At 38.5% G+C, this 15,429-nt stretch overlaps 2 protein-coding genes across 3 annotated transcripts in view; both read left to right on the top strand.

Moving 5' to 3' along the window:
- mtfp1 (mitochondrial fission process 1) overlaps positions 1 to 1,077 on the top strand; it is a 15,318-nt gene extending 14,241 nt beyond the window's left edge. The window contains exons 4-5 of one of the 2 annotated variants that reach the window (XR_009203883.1): positions 487 to 786; positions 833 to 1,076. Coding sequence is in view for 1 of the 2 variants with exons in the window: in XM_058382656.1 (XP_058238639.1) it covers positions 487 to 553 (67 nt within the window). In the remaining variant the exon portion in view is untranslated. Of the gene's footprint in view, positions 1 to 486 lie in introns of both variants that reach the window. The other variant, XM_058382656.1, reaches the window with a different exon arrangement.
- A 2,367-nt stretch (positions 1,078 to 3,444) lies between these two features.
- Positions 3,445 to 8,513, top strand: LOC131348640 (uncharacterized). Its single transcript, XM_058383771.1, has 10 exons — positions 3,445 to 3,532; positions 3,722 to 3,900; positions 4,894 to 4,991; positions 5,081 to 5,148; positions 6,025 to 6,205; positions 6,323 to 6,428; positions 6,538 to 6,626; positions 6,983 to 7,071; positions 7,234 to 7,326; positions 7,709 to 8,513. Exons 1-10 carry the CDS (start codon positions 3,469 to 3,471, stop codon positions 7,861 to 7,863), a joined length of 1,122 nt encoding a protein of 373 aa, XP_058239754.1. The 5' UTR covers positions 3,445 to 3,468; the 3' UTR covers positions 7,864 to 8,513.
- Positions 8,514 to 15,429: the final 6,916 nt, after the last annotated feature.

Below are 15,429 nucleotides of genomic sequence, written 5' to 3'. Positions count from 1 at the left end.
GGGAACAGTGAGTTGTGTGTGTGAGAGAGAGAGAGAGAGAGAGAGAGAATGTGTGTGAGTATGTGGGGAACAGTGAGTTGTGTGTGTGTGAGAGAGAGAGAGAGAGAGAGAGAGAATGTGTGTGAGTATGTGGGGAACAGTGAGTTGTGTGTGTGAGAGAGAGAGAGAGAGAGAGAGAGAATGTGTGTGAGTATGTGGGGAACAGTGAGTTGTGTGTGTGAGAGAGAGAGAGAGAGAATGTGTGTGAGTATGTGGGGAACAGTGAGTTGTGTGTGTGTGAGAGAGAGATTGTGTCTTTACTAAAGCTTTATAAGTATTGTCTTTATTAAAGTTGATCAGTCATGCTGTTTAATATTTATTGTATTCAACCAGGATTTTATTTGAAAAGGTGCTCATCATTGTGAAATCAGCTGTAAAAATAATCAGACAATTTGACCATAATTTTTTTTCAAATTTGTGTGTGTGTGTGTGTGTGTGTGTGTGAAGGTCTGTAGACTTCCTCCTGGACTCCAGCTTGAGGAAGGTGTACGGTGGAGGAGAGAAGCACGAATGAAGACGACGAACACGTCCACGTAAAACCTCATCAGATCACAGCAGCAGCAGCAGTTTTCCTTTCCATCACACTGTTTCACCCTGACGCACAACCTGATACTGATACAGCGAGCCGCGGTTCGATACGACCATTCATTAGACTGCATAATAAATAAAAAGTAGAGTATTTTTCATATTTTTAATAAGATACAGTAAAGTGGTGAGTCTGAATCGATCTTCCAAACATAACGTATCGTAAAAATAGGGCATTTTTTCCCGTTACACGTCACACTCCTGGAAGTTCTGTATAATGTAAGACTGTGAGGAAGATAACACTTCAGGTGATGTGTGATTGTTCTGAAAATAAAAAAAAAAACTGTTATGCTGTAAGAATTTTTTTAAGGGTGTAAGCTGTATTACTGAGCTGGCTTCGAGTTTTATACATTTATTTCACAGTATGAACAACTTTATTCTTTTGCACAGGATCTTTCCCACACATTTATTTTACATTTATTTTTTTAATTTTATTTTGACATTTTTAAATCTTTTTTTTCATCTTTTTTTTTTAATTTTTTTTTTTTTATTCTTATTGTGTCCACATTTATTTTTTAAATTTTATTTTGACATTTTTTAAATCTTTTTTTTTTTCATCTTTTTTTTTTATTATTATTTTTTTTAAATTCTTATGGTGTCCACATTTATTTTTTTAATTTTATTTTTACCTTTTTTAATCTTTTTTTATTATTTTTTTTTTTATTCTTATTGTGTCCACATTTTTTTTTTAATTTTATTTTGACATTTTTAAATCTTTTTTTTCCATCTTTTTTTTTTATTATTTTTTTTAATTCTTATGGTGTCCACATTTATTTTTTTAATTTTATTTTTAAATTTTTCATCTTTTTTTTCCATCTTTTTTTAAAATTATTTTTAAATTCTTATCGTGTCCACATTTATTTTTTTAATTTTATTTTTATTTTTCGCATTTTTTTAAATCTTTTTTCTTCTTTTATTATTTTTTTTTAATACTCATCATGTCTCAGTGAAAGCTTTCCCTCAGACACATGTATTTGCCTTGCTGACCATTACTCAGATATATATTCATACACAGTGTGAAGAAAACCATTAGTATAAACTGTAGATTAATTTTCTTTTTCTTTTTTTTTTTTGACAAAATTGGTGCATAATTTTTGACTCGTACCTCGGTGCATTACAGTGATGGTGGTTGAGAAAGTCTGGAACGTTTAAGAGCACACTATGCAAAAAATAAATAAATAAATAAATAAAAAGTCAAGCCATAAGCTGCAATTGTGTACCTGCTTTTTAAAAGCTCTTCATCCCAGCAAAGACGTCAAATGCTAAAAAAAAAAAAATAAAGAACTAGTCACAGAACTAGTGACTATTTTTTATTCTGGAGGTGATACTGAAAAGTCAATGTATCGTATTCAGAGTCACATGAAACTATATATATATAACTATGGTGGAAACAGAAGGGAAAAAAGTGTTTATTTGTTTTTTTGTTTACATGCTGAGTTTTTTTTTAAATGTTTTTATGGGGCATCAGATATATTGAACACTGAAAATGAAAAGGGTTTATTTTTTTAATATTCGTTTGTAGCTGTACTGTGATGGTATTCGTGGGTTTTCTTTCCTTTTTTAAGAACCCTGGGTTGAGGTATTCATTTAATATGTAATAAAAACAAAAAAAATGCTGTAACAAAGTCTGTAATAAAGTGGAATATAAAGAAACAAGTTTCTCGAGTCTTGTTGGAACATGATGTTTAATCGTTGGTAAAATTGTCTGTTTTATTATTTAGAGAAAAGAAAAAAAAACGTTTATGTTGAAATGTTATATAAAGAAAAATACCACCACTTCATTTATATTAAATAGACCTGTGACTAACATGACTGTCACTATTGCCAAAGTTTTGGGACACCACTCCAAATCATTGAATTCAGGTGGTGTTTTTCAGGCCCCTTAGTTCCAGTGAAAGGAACTCTTAATGCTTCAGCTTCATACCAAGACATTTTGGACAATTTCACGCTTCCAACTTTGTAGGGAACAGTTTGGGGATGACCCCTTCCTGTTCCAACATGACTGCACACCAGTGCACAAAGCAAGGTCCATAAAGACATGGATGAGGGAGTTTGGTGTGGAGGAACTTCACAGAGTCCTGACCTCAATCTGATAGAACACCTTTGGGATGAATTAGAGCGGAGACTGTGAGCCAGACCTTCTCGTCCAACATCAGTGCCTGACCTCACAAATGTGCTTCTAGAGGAATGGTCCGAATTTCCCATAAACACACTCCTAAACCTTGTGGAAAGCCTTCCCAGAAAAGTTGAAGCTGTTAGAGCTGCAAAGAGTGGGCCAACTCCATATTAAACCCTACAGATTAATAATAGGATGTCATTAATTTTCATGTCCATGTAAAGGCAGGTGTCCCAAAACTTTTGGCAATATAATGTATTTATGGATAAACATATAGAATTTTGCATTTTATTTTAATTTGCTGTCATTATAATTCTCATGGTTTGTATTTTTGTAGCATCCTTAAAATTTCCAGACATGATGTCTGACATTTTCTTAATTCACACTGAGATTTTTATAATCACCTGATTCTATTTCACTCACTGACTTACTCATTTTTATTTTAGACACTGATCTTTTTACCCATTATTCATTTCAGAGCACTTTTAAGAGAACTTTCAGAGCATTTAAGATTTTTTTTACTTAAATAAAACCCTAATAGGTCTCAAATAAGTCTTCTCTGTTTTCAAACCTTCACCTGGTAATGCAGAGAAGATAATTGACAGTCAGTCTTGAGATTGTGATTGGTTGGCTGAAATAAGCCCCGCCTTCACCCTTGCCTTAAGTGCTGAGAATGGTTAAGGTAATTAAGTTCCTGGGCCACGGTTTCAACATCACTGGCTGGCAGGATGATGATTTTAATGCAGTGTGTTCTGCTGTGGCTTTTTCTGGCCTCTACATTTGGGCAGAAAGGTAAAACGATATATATACAGTTATATTTTTGGAATCATTTTTTGCTTAAGAAGGAATGGTGGAAACTTGACATGTGTCCAAAAATCAGTCCATCAACTGCAAAGCAGCTTTCAATATTTTCTCCTAGTTTGAGTATGGTTTGATGCATTTGACTCATTTGTGACCTCCTTCTTCTGGTCTTAAATCTAGTGATCGAATGTTCAGCCAATAAAGCGGTCACTATTCAATGGAGGCCGGAGTTAAACTGGGCTCAGAAGCTGGACATTTCAAATGCTCATCTGGGAAGCTGTCCACCGTCGAGTATATCTACGGAGCAGGATATGCTGCTGTTCTCCGTCTGGCTTTATGACTGCGGATTTAGACGAGTGGTAATGTGCTTGTTCTGTGTGTTTGTGTGACCTCGACCTCTAGGTCATTTGAAATTTATAACTGTAGTAACTTCAGTCCAGTCCAGCAACCTGGTTTTCTGAAAATCAGAGCCTTGATGCAATGCACTTTGAACCAACCAAGATGGTTTTAAAACTAGTTGAAAACTAGCTACTAGTATTGACTAGTGTCCAAAATGTATTCTCTAATAAAGTTAAGTTGACTCCCTCACTTTTTTCTTTTTCTTTTTAAGCTTCATTAACTGACCAATTGGTCTCATTTTTTTGTTTGTGGTTTCCTACATTACCCAGAATGCCCATCATGGTGGAATTTCTGGTGGTCTTTACTTCCTTTCTACCTAATGCAGCTGTGTCCAATCTTCTCCGCAAATGCCTGGTGTGGGTGCAGGGTTTCGTTTCATTCAAATAGAAGCCACACATGGGTCTATTGCAAACTGAGATCTGTCTCGTGGTGTAAATGGAAGATTAAGGTGGTTCAAGTGGTTAAGGCTTTGGGTTCTTGGTTGGAGGATCAGGGTTCAAGCTCCACTGCTGGGTAATTGAGCAAGGCCCTTAACCCTCTCTGCTCCAGGGGTGCTGTATCATTGCTGCCCATGCATTCTGACCCCAACTTCCTCAGCTGTGATATATGAAGTAAAGAATTCCACTGTACTGTAATGTACAGTATGTGGTGATAAAGGCTTCTTCAGATCATCTTGATTGAGATGAAAACCTGCTCCCAATTGAGGTCTTTGTTAATAAGAACCTCAAAACAGCAAACTCAACCCCTCGTCTGTACGTTTGGCTCAGATGGTACAGGCTCCAAAGCCTTGCTTTTGATTTTTCTCATTGAAATACTAACAAATCAGAATTGCTGCATCAGATCTATTCCAATATAAACATGCATATTGGGGTTAAGTTTCCCTGTAATCAGCTATGAAGACTGTCTTGTCCCTCATTATTTCAGATTGCCTGATTATAACTAGCTTCTTTCAGGTGAGTGAGGGCAAAGTGACCTACACCAACGTGTTGACTTATAGCCTGGATGCTGGACTTTCTCCCATTACTGAGCTGGTCGAGTGTGTTTATGACCTGTAAGTGATTTTTCTTTTTTTAAAATAAGAACATTTTTGATCATATGATGGGTGGATGTGTTGGTTTACTGTTCTGGTGAATGTTCTAGAAATAGCACTGATCTGGACATGGACAACGTGAACAATGACCTTGTCTTCACTCTAGAGTTGATGAAAAGTAAGTGATGAATCTTCAAAGCTTATGTTATGAATGCTAATTTGGCTCAAAAAGGTCCCCTGAACATGCAAGTGCAATTTAAAGCTTTACACACTTCTAAGTGATTTATAAAATGGATAGGAGACCTCTGGACATCTTACTCTTTGCCAGGATCTGGGAATATACTGTGTATAAATGTGCCATTTGGAAATGCCTCACATCCTGCAAGCTAGCTACTAGTAAACCAAATCATATTACTCCGTGTGAGTGAGATTTCCTTCTCTGTGGTGTTTTGCATCATATTCTTGGTGACTTGTATCCAAATCATAGCCAAACTTATAACCAAAATATAACCCAATTATCATAATTACAAGTGTTTATTCATAGCATTAGTGTGTTGAGCTGACTAGCTTAGCATGCATGTTCTGTGGCTGTAATTTCTTTTCTAATAGTTCATCCTCAGATCATGGATAAATGCAAACCTGAGAATGAAAATAAAGTGGATTTTAGCCTGTTGACAAATTCAAACCAAAAGCTAATTTAGATTCAAACACCCCTTTAGGTTACCCATGGTTCAGGGCTACCTTGTTTTCATAAAACTGCCTCAAGTCTTTTTGTAGTACACTATATTGCCAAAAGTTTTAGGACACACCTCCGATTCATTGAATTCAGGTGTTTTTCAGGGATTGGGCTCGGCCCCTTAGTTCCAGTGAAGGGAACTCTTAATGCTTTAGCATACCAAGACATTAAGAGGTCCTTTCACTGGAAGAAGCCAAGCCCAACCCCTGAAAAACAACAATTGGATTCAATGATTTAGAGAGGTGTCCCAAAACTTTTGGCAATACAGTGTAACTTGGAATGGCTAACTATAGAGATGCCATGTTTTTTGTTCTGTAGGTGATTTTAATGCATCTGTTCAATCCACCACGTTCACAATCGGCACCAAAATTCCCATCAGGGCCAACGTGAAACAGCAGGAACTCGCACCGGTACAGATTTACCTGCAGCGCTGCATGCTAGCAAACACTCCAGACCTCGCTCAAAACAGCCAGCTACATATGCTTATTACTGATGCTGGGTAAACCATGTTTTTGTTCAATTTCTGGTATAGAAGATTATGGCTAGTGATTTTAACAATACTTTTAATTTCAGACACTTGACTGAATAAAATGTTTTAACTGGGGTTATTTTAAAGGTGTCTAACAGAAAGCAAAGAAGGAAATGCGACATTCTTGCCCAGACGAGAGCCCTCGGAAATCCGCCTGTATTTCCAAGCCTTTAGATTTGCCTTGGGAGAACAAGTGAGGACGATTCTGTATCTAAATATGAAACGGCTAATGTTGGTTTTGAGGTTTTTTGGGGTTTTTTTTGGCTTTTTAATGTGCTAAACAATGACTCTCTCTTTTTCAGATTTTCCTTCATTGTGACATGACTACAGGGGCTCTTCAGCGCTTTAGTGCTGATAAGAAATCCTGCCAATATTTGCATGACCAAAGCAGGTAATCTGCACAGGCTGATTTCTTAATTGGCTTTTATTTGGAACCTAGTTATTAGCCAACCCTACAGGACAAGCTCAAGAACCCTTTGGAGTGCTAGTGTCAACTTTTTTTTTTTTCTTTTTTTTCTCCTTAAGACTATACCTTGTATTACATACAAGTTTGGTGCCCTTGAGGGTTCCTTGGATGGTTGATAGTTCCAGGCTTCTAAAAATGTTCTGCTTGAGTAAACTGAAGAACCTTTTTAAGGAACCAGGGTTTTTTTTTAGCTGTTTATAGCCCCCAGGGGAATGAATTAAAGAACACTTGTGTTAAACAGTGTGTATCCAGTCAAAGATGAATGTATTTTGATGTTCTAGGTGGGAGCTTGTTGATGATCCAACCCAAAGTTATGTCTGTAGCTGCTGTGAATCTCTTTCTTGCATGAATCGAGACAACTTTGAGTCTGGTACTGTCATTTTAGGATCAGTGGTGTTGGTGTATTGTAACTTTAATGCTCATTGGTGGTTGGGTCTAGTATCTTTTTAGCACTGGTGATGGAGCTTCAAGTTTCAGTTTCCCCGATTGCTTCAGTAATTCCTTCCTTTTCCCTTTTTTTTGTCCCCTCAAGGAACATACACACGCCAAGTTCTTGGGCCTTTTATGATGGTTGAGTCACAACCTGGTGCATCAGATGAGTACACATTCTGGCCAGCAGAAAAAGGTCTGTATGTTAAGTGAACATTTTTGGAAAAGAAAACTATGCTTTGGAAATCCTCTTTAGAAGCGGAGGACATGGTGGTGGGGTTGTGTATCTTAGGCTCATGGTGAAGGGGCAGTGGTGTTTACTCTGTCTTTGGGATCAGTGGTGTTGGTGTGCTGTGTCTTTTAGAATAAGAGGTGAATGAGAGTTGGTGATGGGGCTCCAAGTTCCACAGTCGTGATGACTTCCTGTTTGACTTTTTCCTATACACACCAAGTTCTTGGACCTTTTACAATAGTTGATTCTTGACCCAGTGTCCATGTGAGCAAGGTCTGTGTATGTTAAGTGAACATTTGGGAAAAGAAAACATGCCCTGTGTATAACGGACCTGTTGTTTGTGTAGGGTTGGGAGGAGTTCCTGTGTGGCTTGTAGCGCTTGCCGTTTGCCTGACGTTGATCTTGATGGCTGCAGCCGTTGCGACGAGCTACTACCTGTGTTTTTGGAGAGGCGGAAGGTTGGGATACCGACCAAGTCGAGAACTTCTGAATAAATATTAAGCATCATGGTTCAAAGATTGAAATATTGTCCTTGGTGATTTTTGTTTTGTTTTGTTTTGTTTGTTTTGCGGTGATGTGATGCCAGGATGAAGAAGGGTGTAGGGTTATCCCCACTCCTTATGATTAATCAAGCTTTTCATCTGGCTTGGTGGCTGAATTATTAACAGCAGTGTAATGTCAGGGCAGTCCATGTTTACAACAGCTGGAATGTGAGGCTCCTGAATAACCATAGGCTGTCAGTACTGCTTTGATTCCACAAGGGGGCTCCACCGGCACTGTCGAGCTCAATCATGCTTCTGTCTGGCTTAGAACCTGCAGGAACAGTTCAGGCAGCCAGCATAAACATGAGCTGGCAGCCCTCCATCCTCTGGGGACGATCACGACTGAATTTCTCAGCAGAAGCGTGTGCAAGGGGAGAGACAAAGCACAATGCAACGGAGAGATTTCGAAGTGAAAAATCCCATCAAGTATGCATCCAGTTTTCTTGTAGAGGATCGTGTGAACATGCAAGTCGATGATTAGCTGCATTTTAGCCCTTCTTTCCGTTTCATTTGTTTCAATCTCGGGCACTAGTTCCAGGTTGCCAAATGTTATAAATACACTCAAGCAGGTTAATGCATATTTAAATACAGTGTAATTAGAGAATCCAGTTCAGGCCCTGTAAACTTTGTTCCGGCTGTAAGAAGCATGTACTTCTGTTCAAGATGAATAAAAGCGGTTTTCAATCTCAGGAAGTCAAACACAAACTCTTTTTTTTTTTGTTGAAATTTTTCAACATAACATTCCTTTTCCTATGCTCTGTTCTCTTCCACCCCTCCACCTCCTCCACCCTGCCTCGCCTTAGGGCTGCCTCCATGGCCTCATTAGAATAATGGGAATGCTGCTGCGACAGGCAGGTCGGTGGGGAGAGAGAGCGGGAGAGAGAGTAATGTTTTAATTCGCCCGCACGAGTGTCGGGCTCCGGCTGCATCCAAACATTTATTATGAGGCTCCCTTGAGCAATATCACGTCGCATTAGGAGGCCTGAGGAGACAAAGAGCTGATGAATTGAATTAATCTGCAGAGCCCGGTGATAGATGGGCCTGTTCAGCCAGGCTGGGAGAATGGCCACATTGTTCATCTTTCACTTCAATGGCCACAGAGCCACTTTGATTTGAGCCTTGTATTGAAGTCCACAAGTGGGCAAGGAGGGGTCCCTTCTCACTCCTGCTTTAAACATGGCCATGGTGGATTTACACTCGCCCTGGCGCAGTCCAGCATAAACTTCTTTAGGCTAAATATTTTTTTTCACAGAAAGAATTGATTGATACTCTTCGATTTCCCTTCATCTCAACATCCAACCAGAGAATATTAAATATACCTTTTTATTTATCTAATCTTCCTTTACCACATGTGGCGTCTATGTGCAGTTGCCACAAGCAAGAATCTCAGCATGTTTTTTTTTTTTTTTTTTTCTCTCTTATAATCCATATGGGCAGTTGTTGAACTGTCAATCAAACCTTGAGCTGTATGACTACAATAACACAGATTCAAGCTCATCAGCTTGCACTCTGACAGCGAAGGTGTTTTGGATGAGACCGACATGACAAAGTCTTAACTTCTCACCGCTGGTGCTTGTCAATAAATGAATCGTTCCAGATGTTTACACTTTAGCGGAAATTCTTCCATCTGAAAAGTCAAGACTGAAGAATTCAGTAGAAATCAATTTTCTTTCATACACAGTGAACGTTTTTCTCCAAATTCAACAGCTGCCCCTAGTGTTCCATTATGTGTAAGCCTGAAGTAAAGCGTTTTTTTTTTTTTTTTTTTTTCTCTCTTTACCCTCAGGTTTCTCTCTCTTTTTCTTACAAGCAAATCTGCTGGGGTTCTGGTTTGTGGTAAACACACATACTGTACATTTACAGATCGGGTTAAGAACTACTCTGATGAGGATAAAGTTGTTACTGAAGATGAAGGAATCGATGAATGATGTACGTATAAACAACCCTTTTGCGGTTATTCAAGCACTGAGGGCAGAAGTCTTGCATTTGCACCTCTCGTATTTGGTTTGATTCTGCGGTCAGTAGGGAAGTAGAGGAGGTTATCCTGAAGCCAGTAACTTAAGGAGGTTAATTTATTGGGGTCAATTTCTGGCTCAGACCAGTTGCTCTGCCTAATGGGCGGCACTGCGCTGCCTTTACAAATGCACTACAAGTTCAAATTGATTTTTATGTCTGATAATGTAAAAAATAATGATTTACCGGAACATGCGAGAGGTTTGCTGAAAGTTCATTGTTGCATTCATTTTTAACAAGGGTTTAAATCATTTTCGGTGTCTCTCCGTAAAAAAAAAAAAAAAAAAAAAGTAGTTGATCTCGGGGAGGAAAAAAAATAGCTTATGCGCTATTTTGGTGGTTTATAAATAGTATTATACATAGTGTAAATAGTCTGTGATAGAAAGTTATATATATCCATATCCTCTTATACGTCATGTTTGTGTCTAATGAAAGACGTAAGAGTTATTTCTGGGATTCTTCCTCAGAAGATGCGCTGGTTTTACAGAGAATTACTGAAACTGCAAAATGTAGTGAGATGCAGAACCTTGTGGAAAGCAGAGAGCTGGTTCGAGTTGACAGAAAGGTGGTGATAGCTCAAATATTTACACTTCTGGCATTTGACAAATCCAGAGTGACTTACAATTTCTCATTTTTTACAATTGAGGGTTAAGGGCCTTGCTCATGGGCCCAGCAATGGCAGCTTGGTGGACCTGGGATTCAAACTCACCACCTTCTGCTCAGTAGTCCAACACTTTTACCACTAATCTACAAACATGAGCGGAAAAGCATCCTGAAAAACATATCGAACCTTGAGGTGGTTGGGCTGCAACTGCAGAAGACCACATCTAATTCCTCTTTGGACTCCTCGAGTTGGAGAGTCACCTGGTCTTTATCTCTTTAGTTGGTCTCTCTTGGAAAGTTCTTGAAAGTTCTACATCAATCACTATACAACAAAGAGTTACAGCTAAGAGCATTTACTATCTAAAGAAGGATCATTAATTTATTTTGGTCATTCATTTTATTTGGCTTTTCTGCTATCAATAATAACATATTGATTATTGTCCTTTAACAGCAGGTCTCAAAGTGTGTTCTCAATTCTTCTACTTGCTGGGATTTGTCAATGTTAAAGAACAACACAAGGTTTATATCTGATTATCGTTCCATTATAATGTTGTGTAAGACAAGTTCATTCCTGCAATCGTTTCAGTTATAAGACCTCTCCCAAGACCTGCCTCATGGAAGCGTGTGCCTACTCAGAGAGGCATGAGGTCCCTTTCCAAAAACCTTCCAAAGCTCTATCCTTCAGTGGTGGAATAAACTTCTTCAATCTGGACAGCAGAATCTGTCAGAATCTTCAAAAAAAAAATAAAATAAATAAATAAATAAAAATAAAATAAAATAATTCAATTACATTTAAATAAATAAATAAATAAATTTTAAAAACGGATACTGACTCAGCTATTTCATGAAAATGTAACTAACCCCTAATTTTTCCATACTCCAACAAATAAATAAAAAAACTTATAGCACTAGAACTTATACCCCTACTCTGTACACTTTGCTCCTCTAGTTATAATTTTTTTTTTAATCTTAAATTGTAGCACTATTGTCTCATGCTTGTTAAATTGCTTTGCTTGTATTTTCTTGCTTGGATAAAAGCTGCTAAATGAATAAACGTTAATCTCTCTTTTAAAGTTAATAAAATAAAAATAAAATAAAATAATGCAGCTTGTCCTGTTCCCAGGAAGACTTTCCTGTGAAGTAAACCTGTTACAGGATCCTAGATAAAGTACGTGAACTTTGTCATTAAAGTGTAATCGAGTAGGAGTACAATTAAAACAGAAATCCCCTGAAATTGAAATTCGTCCAGTTATTGAGGACTTTCCAACTTCGATAAGCTTTAGTCCTCTGTGCAGATAAATGTCCAGATGTAACCACAGAAATCTGTTGATAAATGTGGAAAAGTACCTGATTTATGAGCGTTATGGCCAGATCGTCATGTGAAGGGAAAAGAAGAGAGGATCTTCCTTGTCAAGCTTGTAAAGACAAATCAGTCATATTAGATAAACATTGGCTTCTCTATTCCTCGAGAAAACGGTGACATCCGTGTGGCTTCGACAGCCTGTCATAGAACCCAACTATGAATGACTTCACTGATGCTTTTCATTTGGCCAAAATAGTGAGAAGAAAAAAATCCATTTTCAGAAGGAGACAAATGTTTGACATATTGTTGCTGTTGAAGTGGCACGACGCAAATGCATCAAGGCATGTGGCAGCAGAATCGGAGCAGAATGCCAGCAGCAGTGTGTGAGGCCTGAATTAAAGACGTTTGCCTACTGAGATACGCTAGCTGGCGACGTCCTAACAGATGAGTGCTAAACTGTAATCTGCAGAGTGCAACCGATGCCAACCGATTCATCTCAAGCGTTAAACAAGTTTTTTTTTTGTGTGTGTGCTTGATGTAATTAAAGTGCACTCTGAGCTGAGCAGAAGAAAGAAAAAAAAAGTGGTATTGATGAGGAATGTTGGAAAGTACAAAAAAAATTAAACCGCCACCATATGTTGGAAATAACAACAGATCAGGGGAACTCTACTGGGCATGGCAGGCTTCCTGCAGCATGCAAGGACCTTGGCAAGGTTTGTGCATTCTTTAAAAGAAAAAAAATACAGACATGCATGGAATTAATTAGGAGCTCGGTCGTAAATGAGGAAGGATGCAGAAACTCATCATCCATTAAAAAATCACGGAGCCGTCGTAAGCCCGGCTTTCTCAAAACAGCCGAGGAACAATATAAGGAAAATTGCTCGGAACTGCACAAAATTTATGGCATCTTTCTTGGAGCAAGTTCAGATCCGTAGGAAGTGAGTGTAGATGAAGCATTTGTAAAAAGGGCACAGAAGGGTTTTGGTTTTTTGGATAATGTGTCAGACTTGTTTTGCGGACATTCCGCAACATTAAACCTAACTACAAATGGATGGCAAATGGAACGTCGCTGCGGTATAAGGGGATTAAACACTTCAGATATAGAAAATGAATCAACTTAAGTGTGTTTTATTTCTTTAAGTAGGTAGAATTGCAAGTTTGTTGAATATTAACTTTGCTGTATTGGGTTCATCTGGGTTCATTTCAGAAATAAAAAAAAGATCCTTTTAGCGATTGGAAAATTTCGTATTTCCATTTTTCGATTTGCCGGAAAGCTAATTTTTTCAAATATTGTGTTGGTTCCCCTTTTTACTGCCAAAGCAGCCCTGACCCATCATGCACTGTGTATTCTTACACCTTTCTATCAGAACCAGCATTAACTTCTTCAGCAATTTGAGCAGCAGTAGCTCGTCTGTTGGATCGGATCACACGGGCCAGCCTTCTCTCCCCACATGCATCAATGAGACTTGGCTGCTCATGACCCTGTCTCCGGTTCACCACTGTTCCTTCCTTGGATCACTTTTGATAGATACTGACCACTGCAGACCAGGAAGAGCTGGAGTTTTGGAGATGCTCTGATCCAGTGGTCTAGCCATCACAAATTGTCCCTGCGTTAAACTCGCTCAAATCCTTACGCTTGTCCATTTTTCCTGCTTCTAACACATCAACTTTGAGGACAAAATGTTCACTTGCTGCCTAATATATCCCACCTACTAACAGGTGCCATGATGAGGAGATCATCAGTCGTATTCACTTCACTTCCTATGAAGAGATATCGCAGCTTTTAATATGCTCTGATACCTTCTTACCTCAACATGTAACAGTGCATTTCTTTCATTTTTGCCATTAATAGTTTCATAATCAACATTTTTCAGTTCTCAGTCAACAGTAGGACAGAACAATGTAAATAGCTGTGATCTTGCCATCACATCACATCACATCTACCCCAGAACACTCCCCCACCATCACCACCACCACCACCCCACCCCTTTCATTCTCAGTGCGTTTATTTTGGCGAGGGCATGGAGAGTGGGTTTTTTAGCCAGCACCGTGCCATTGCGAAGTGGCTGTGAGTGGCTCTCGTGCCGTCCGGAGTGCTATAATTTTCCCAGGCTGGATGATGGATGAGCCGGTGTCAGGCTCGGTTCATTATAATGCATGCCATCTATTCTTCTCCCAGACAGCCTCTTCTCCAGGAAATGCCATAGAGAAAAAAGAGAGTGAGAGAGAGAGAGAGAGAGTAGGAGAGAGAGAGCAGAATGTGATTATTTTGTGATTGTTCTTATGGACTGTGCTTATGAAAAGTAGACGCATTTTTCTTTCCAGATAACAAGTTTGCGTTATACACTCCCTGGAGCGGTTTCAGGCCCAGCTGGTCATTTCATACTGGAATTTGTGTGAGTGATTTGTAATGGTCTGAACCGTCATCATAGTAAAGGAGTTGCGAAAAACAATCTTTAGAGAGATAGCGGTTGTTATCAGATGACGCCTAATTATTCCGAGGTAATATAAGAGCTGCGTCACATTTCAAAGTTGTGCAATAGACAATTACATGTCTCTTGCCCCTGCATTTCGACTTATATGATAACAGACATGATCATTACACCAGTGGGTCTTCCTTCTTTCGTTAATAGCCATCCATTTCTTTCGTATAGTCACATTGTGAGTTCAAGTGCCAGGACTTCCAGACAGACTAGCGTGAGCCCTTGATTAATCCCTTTCAACTCTCAACTCTGCTAACTTATATACATGTTTGTGTTCCACTTGATTCCACTTCCTTGTAATTTACTTCGGATTCTTGTTCCAGTAATTTACCAATTACTGTGATTATCCTGTCTGGTATGGTAATATTTACAGTCTACCTGTAATTAATCCTTTGGTATCACGCTAGTTAGGTACTGTTGCGCTATTCAATCTATAATCATGCCGGGTGCTGTTGAATTCTTGATTCTGATTGACCAGAAGGTGATGGTTAAGTTTCTGTTCTAGCGGCTCTGACAGTCGTTCTAGCTACAAGGTTTATTTTAACACGTTTGTTCTAGTATTATCATTTCTATAACTTACGCTAAGACTTTTCTAGAGGATGTGCCACATAAACTCATTATGAAAAGGTGAGATTTATTTATTCTGTATATTTTTGGAAGGAGGCTTTCCGACATGGGAAAATCAAGACCTAGGGTTTTTCGCTAACGTGATAAACTGTGCTTTGTATTGTTAAATTATTTAGTGTTGGCAAATTGCTTAGGGAAAATAAAGGAATAAAACACTGTGGGATGTGTTGCTTTGGGAAATTAATGAATGACAGGATGATAACAGTACCTCTGCTTCATGGCACAAAACCCCGTCATTGATTATTCTTCACTAACAGGTCAATTTGTTGTGTTTTATTTCTTTGTAAAGAGGTGGGGATTTTGGTTCTGTTCTGTCTAACCAGCCTGCTTTTTACATTTAAAGTTTTTATTTCCAGAAAACTCTATTTTTGTTAACTTCCAGTCAAGGTTCCAGTAGCTTCCAGATGCTTACTTTTGTGGTTAAATGAAATAAAAGTCTTATTACGGTACTCAAGTTAATGGCCCTGGGTTAATGACTCTGGGTTCCTGATCAGAT

Source organism: Hemibagrus wyckioides, linkage group LG28, assembly GCF_019097595.1.
Source record: "Hemibagrus wyckioides isolate EC202008001 linkage group LG28, SWU_Hwy_1.0, whole genome shotgun sequence".
Taxonomy (NCBI): Eukaryota; Metazoa; Chordata; class Actinopteri; order Siluriformes; family Bagridae; genus Hemibagrus; species Hemibagrus wyckioides.
Note: the sequence above shows the minus strand (reverse complement) of the source record. Positions and strands in the feature narration are given on the sequence as shown.

Coding starts and splice junctions, on each gene's coding strand:
- LOC131348640 (XM_058383771.1), top strand. CDS start 3,469: ATGATGATTTTAATGCAGTGTGTTCTGCTGTGGCTTTTTCTGGCCTCT. Junction 6,429..6,537: donor GATTTGCCTTGGGAGAACAA/GTGAGGACGATT, acceptor TCTCTTTTTCAG/ATTTTCCTTCATTGTGACAT. Junction 7,072..7,233: donor TCGAGACAACTTTGAGTCTG/GTACTGTCATTT, acceptor TGTCCCCTCAAG/GAACATACACACGCCAAGTT.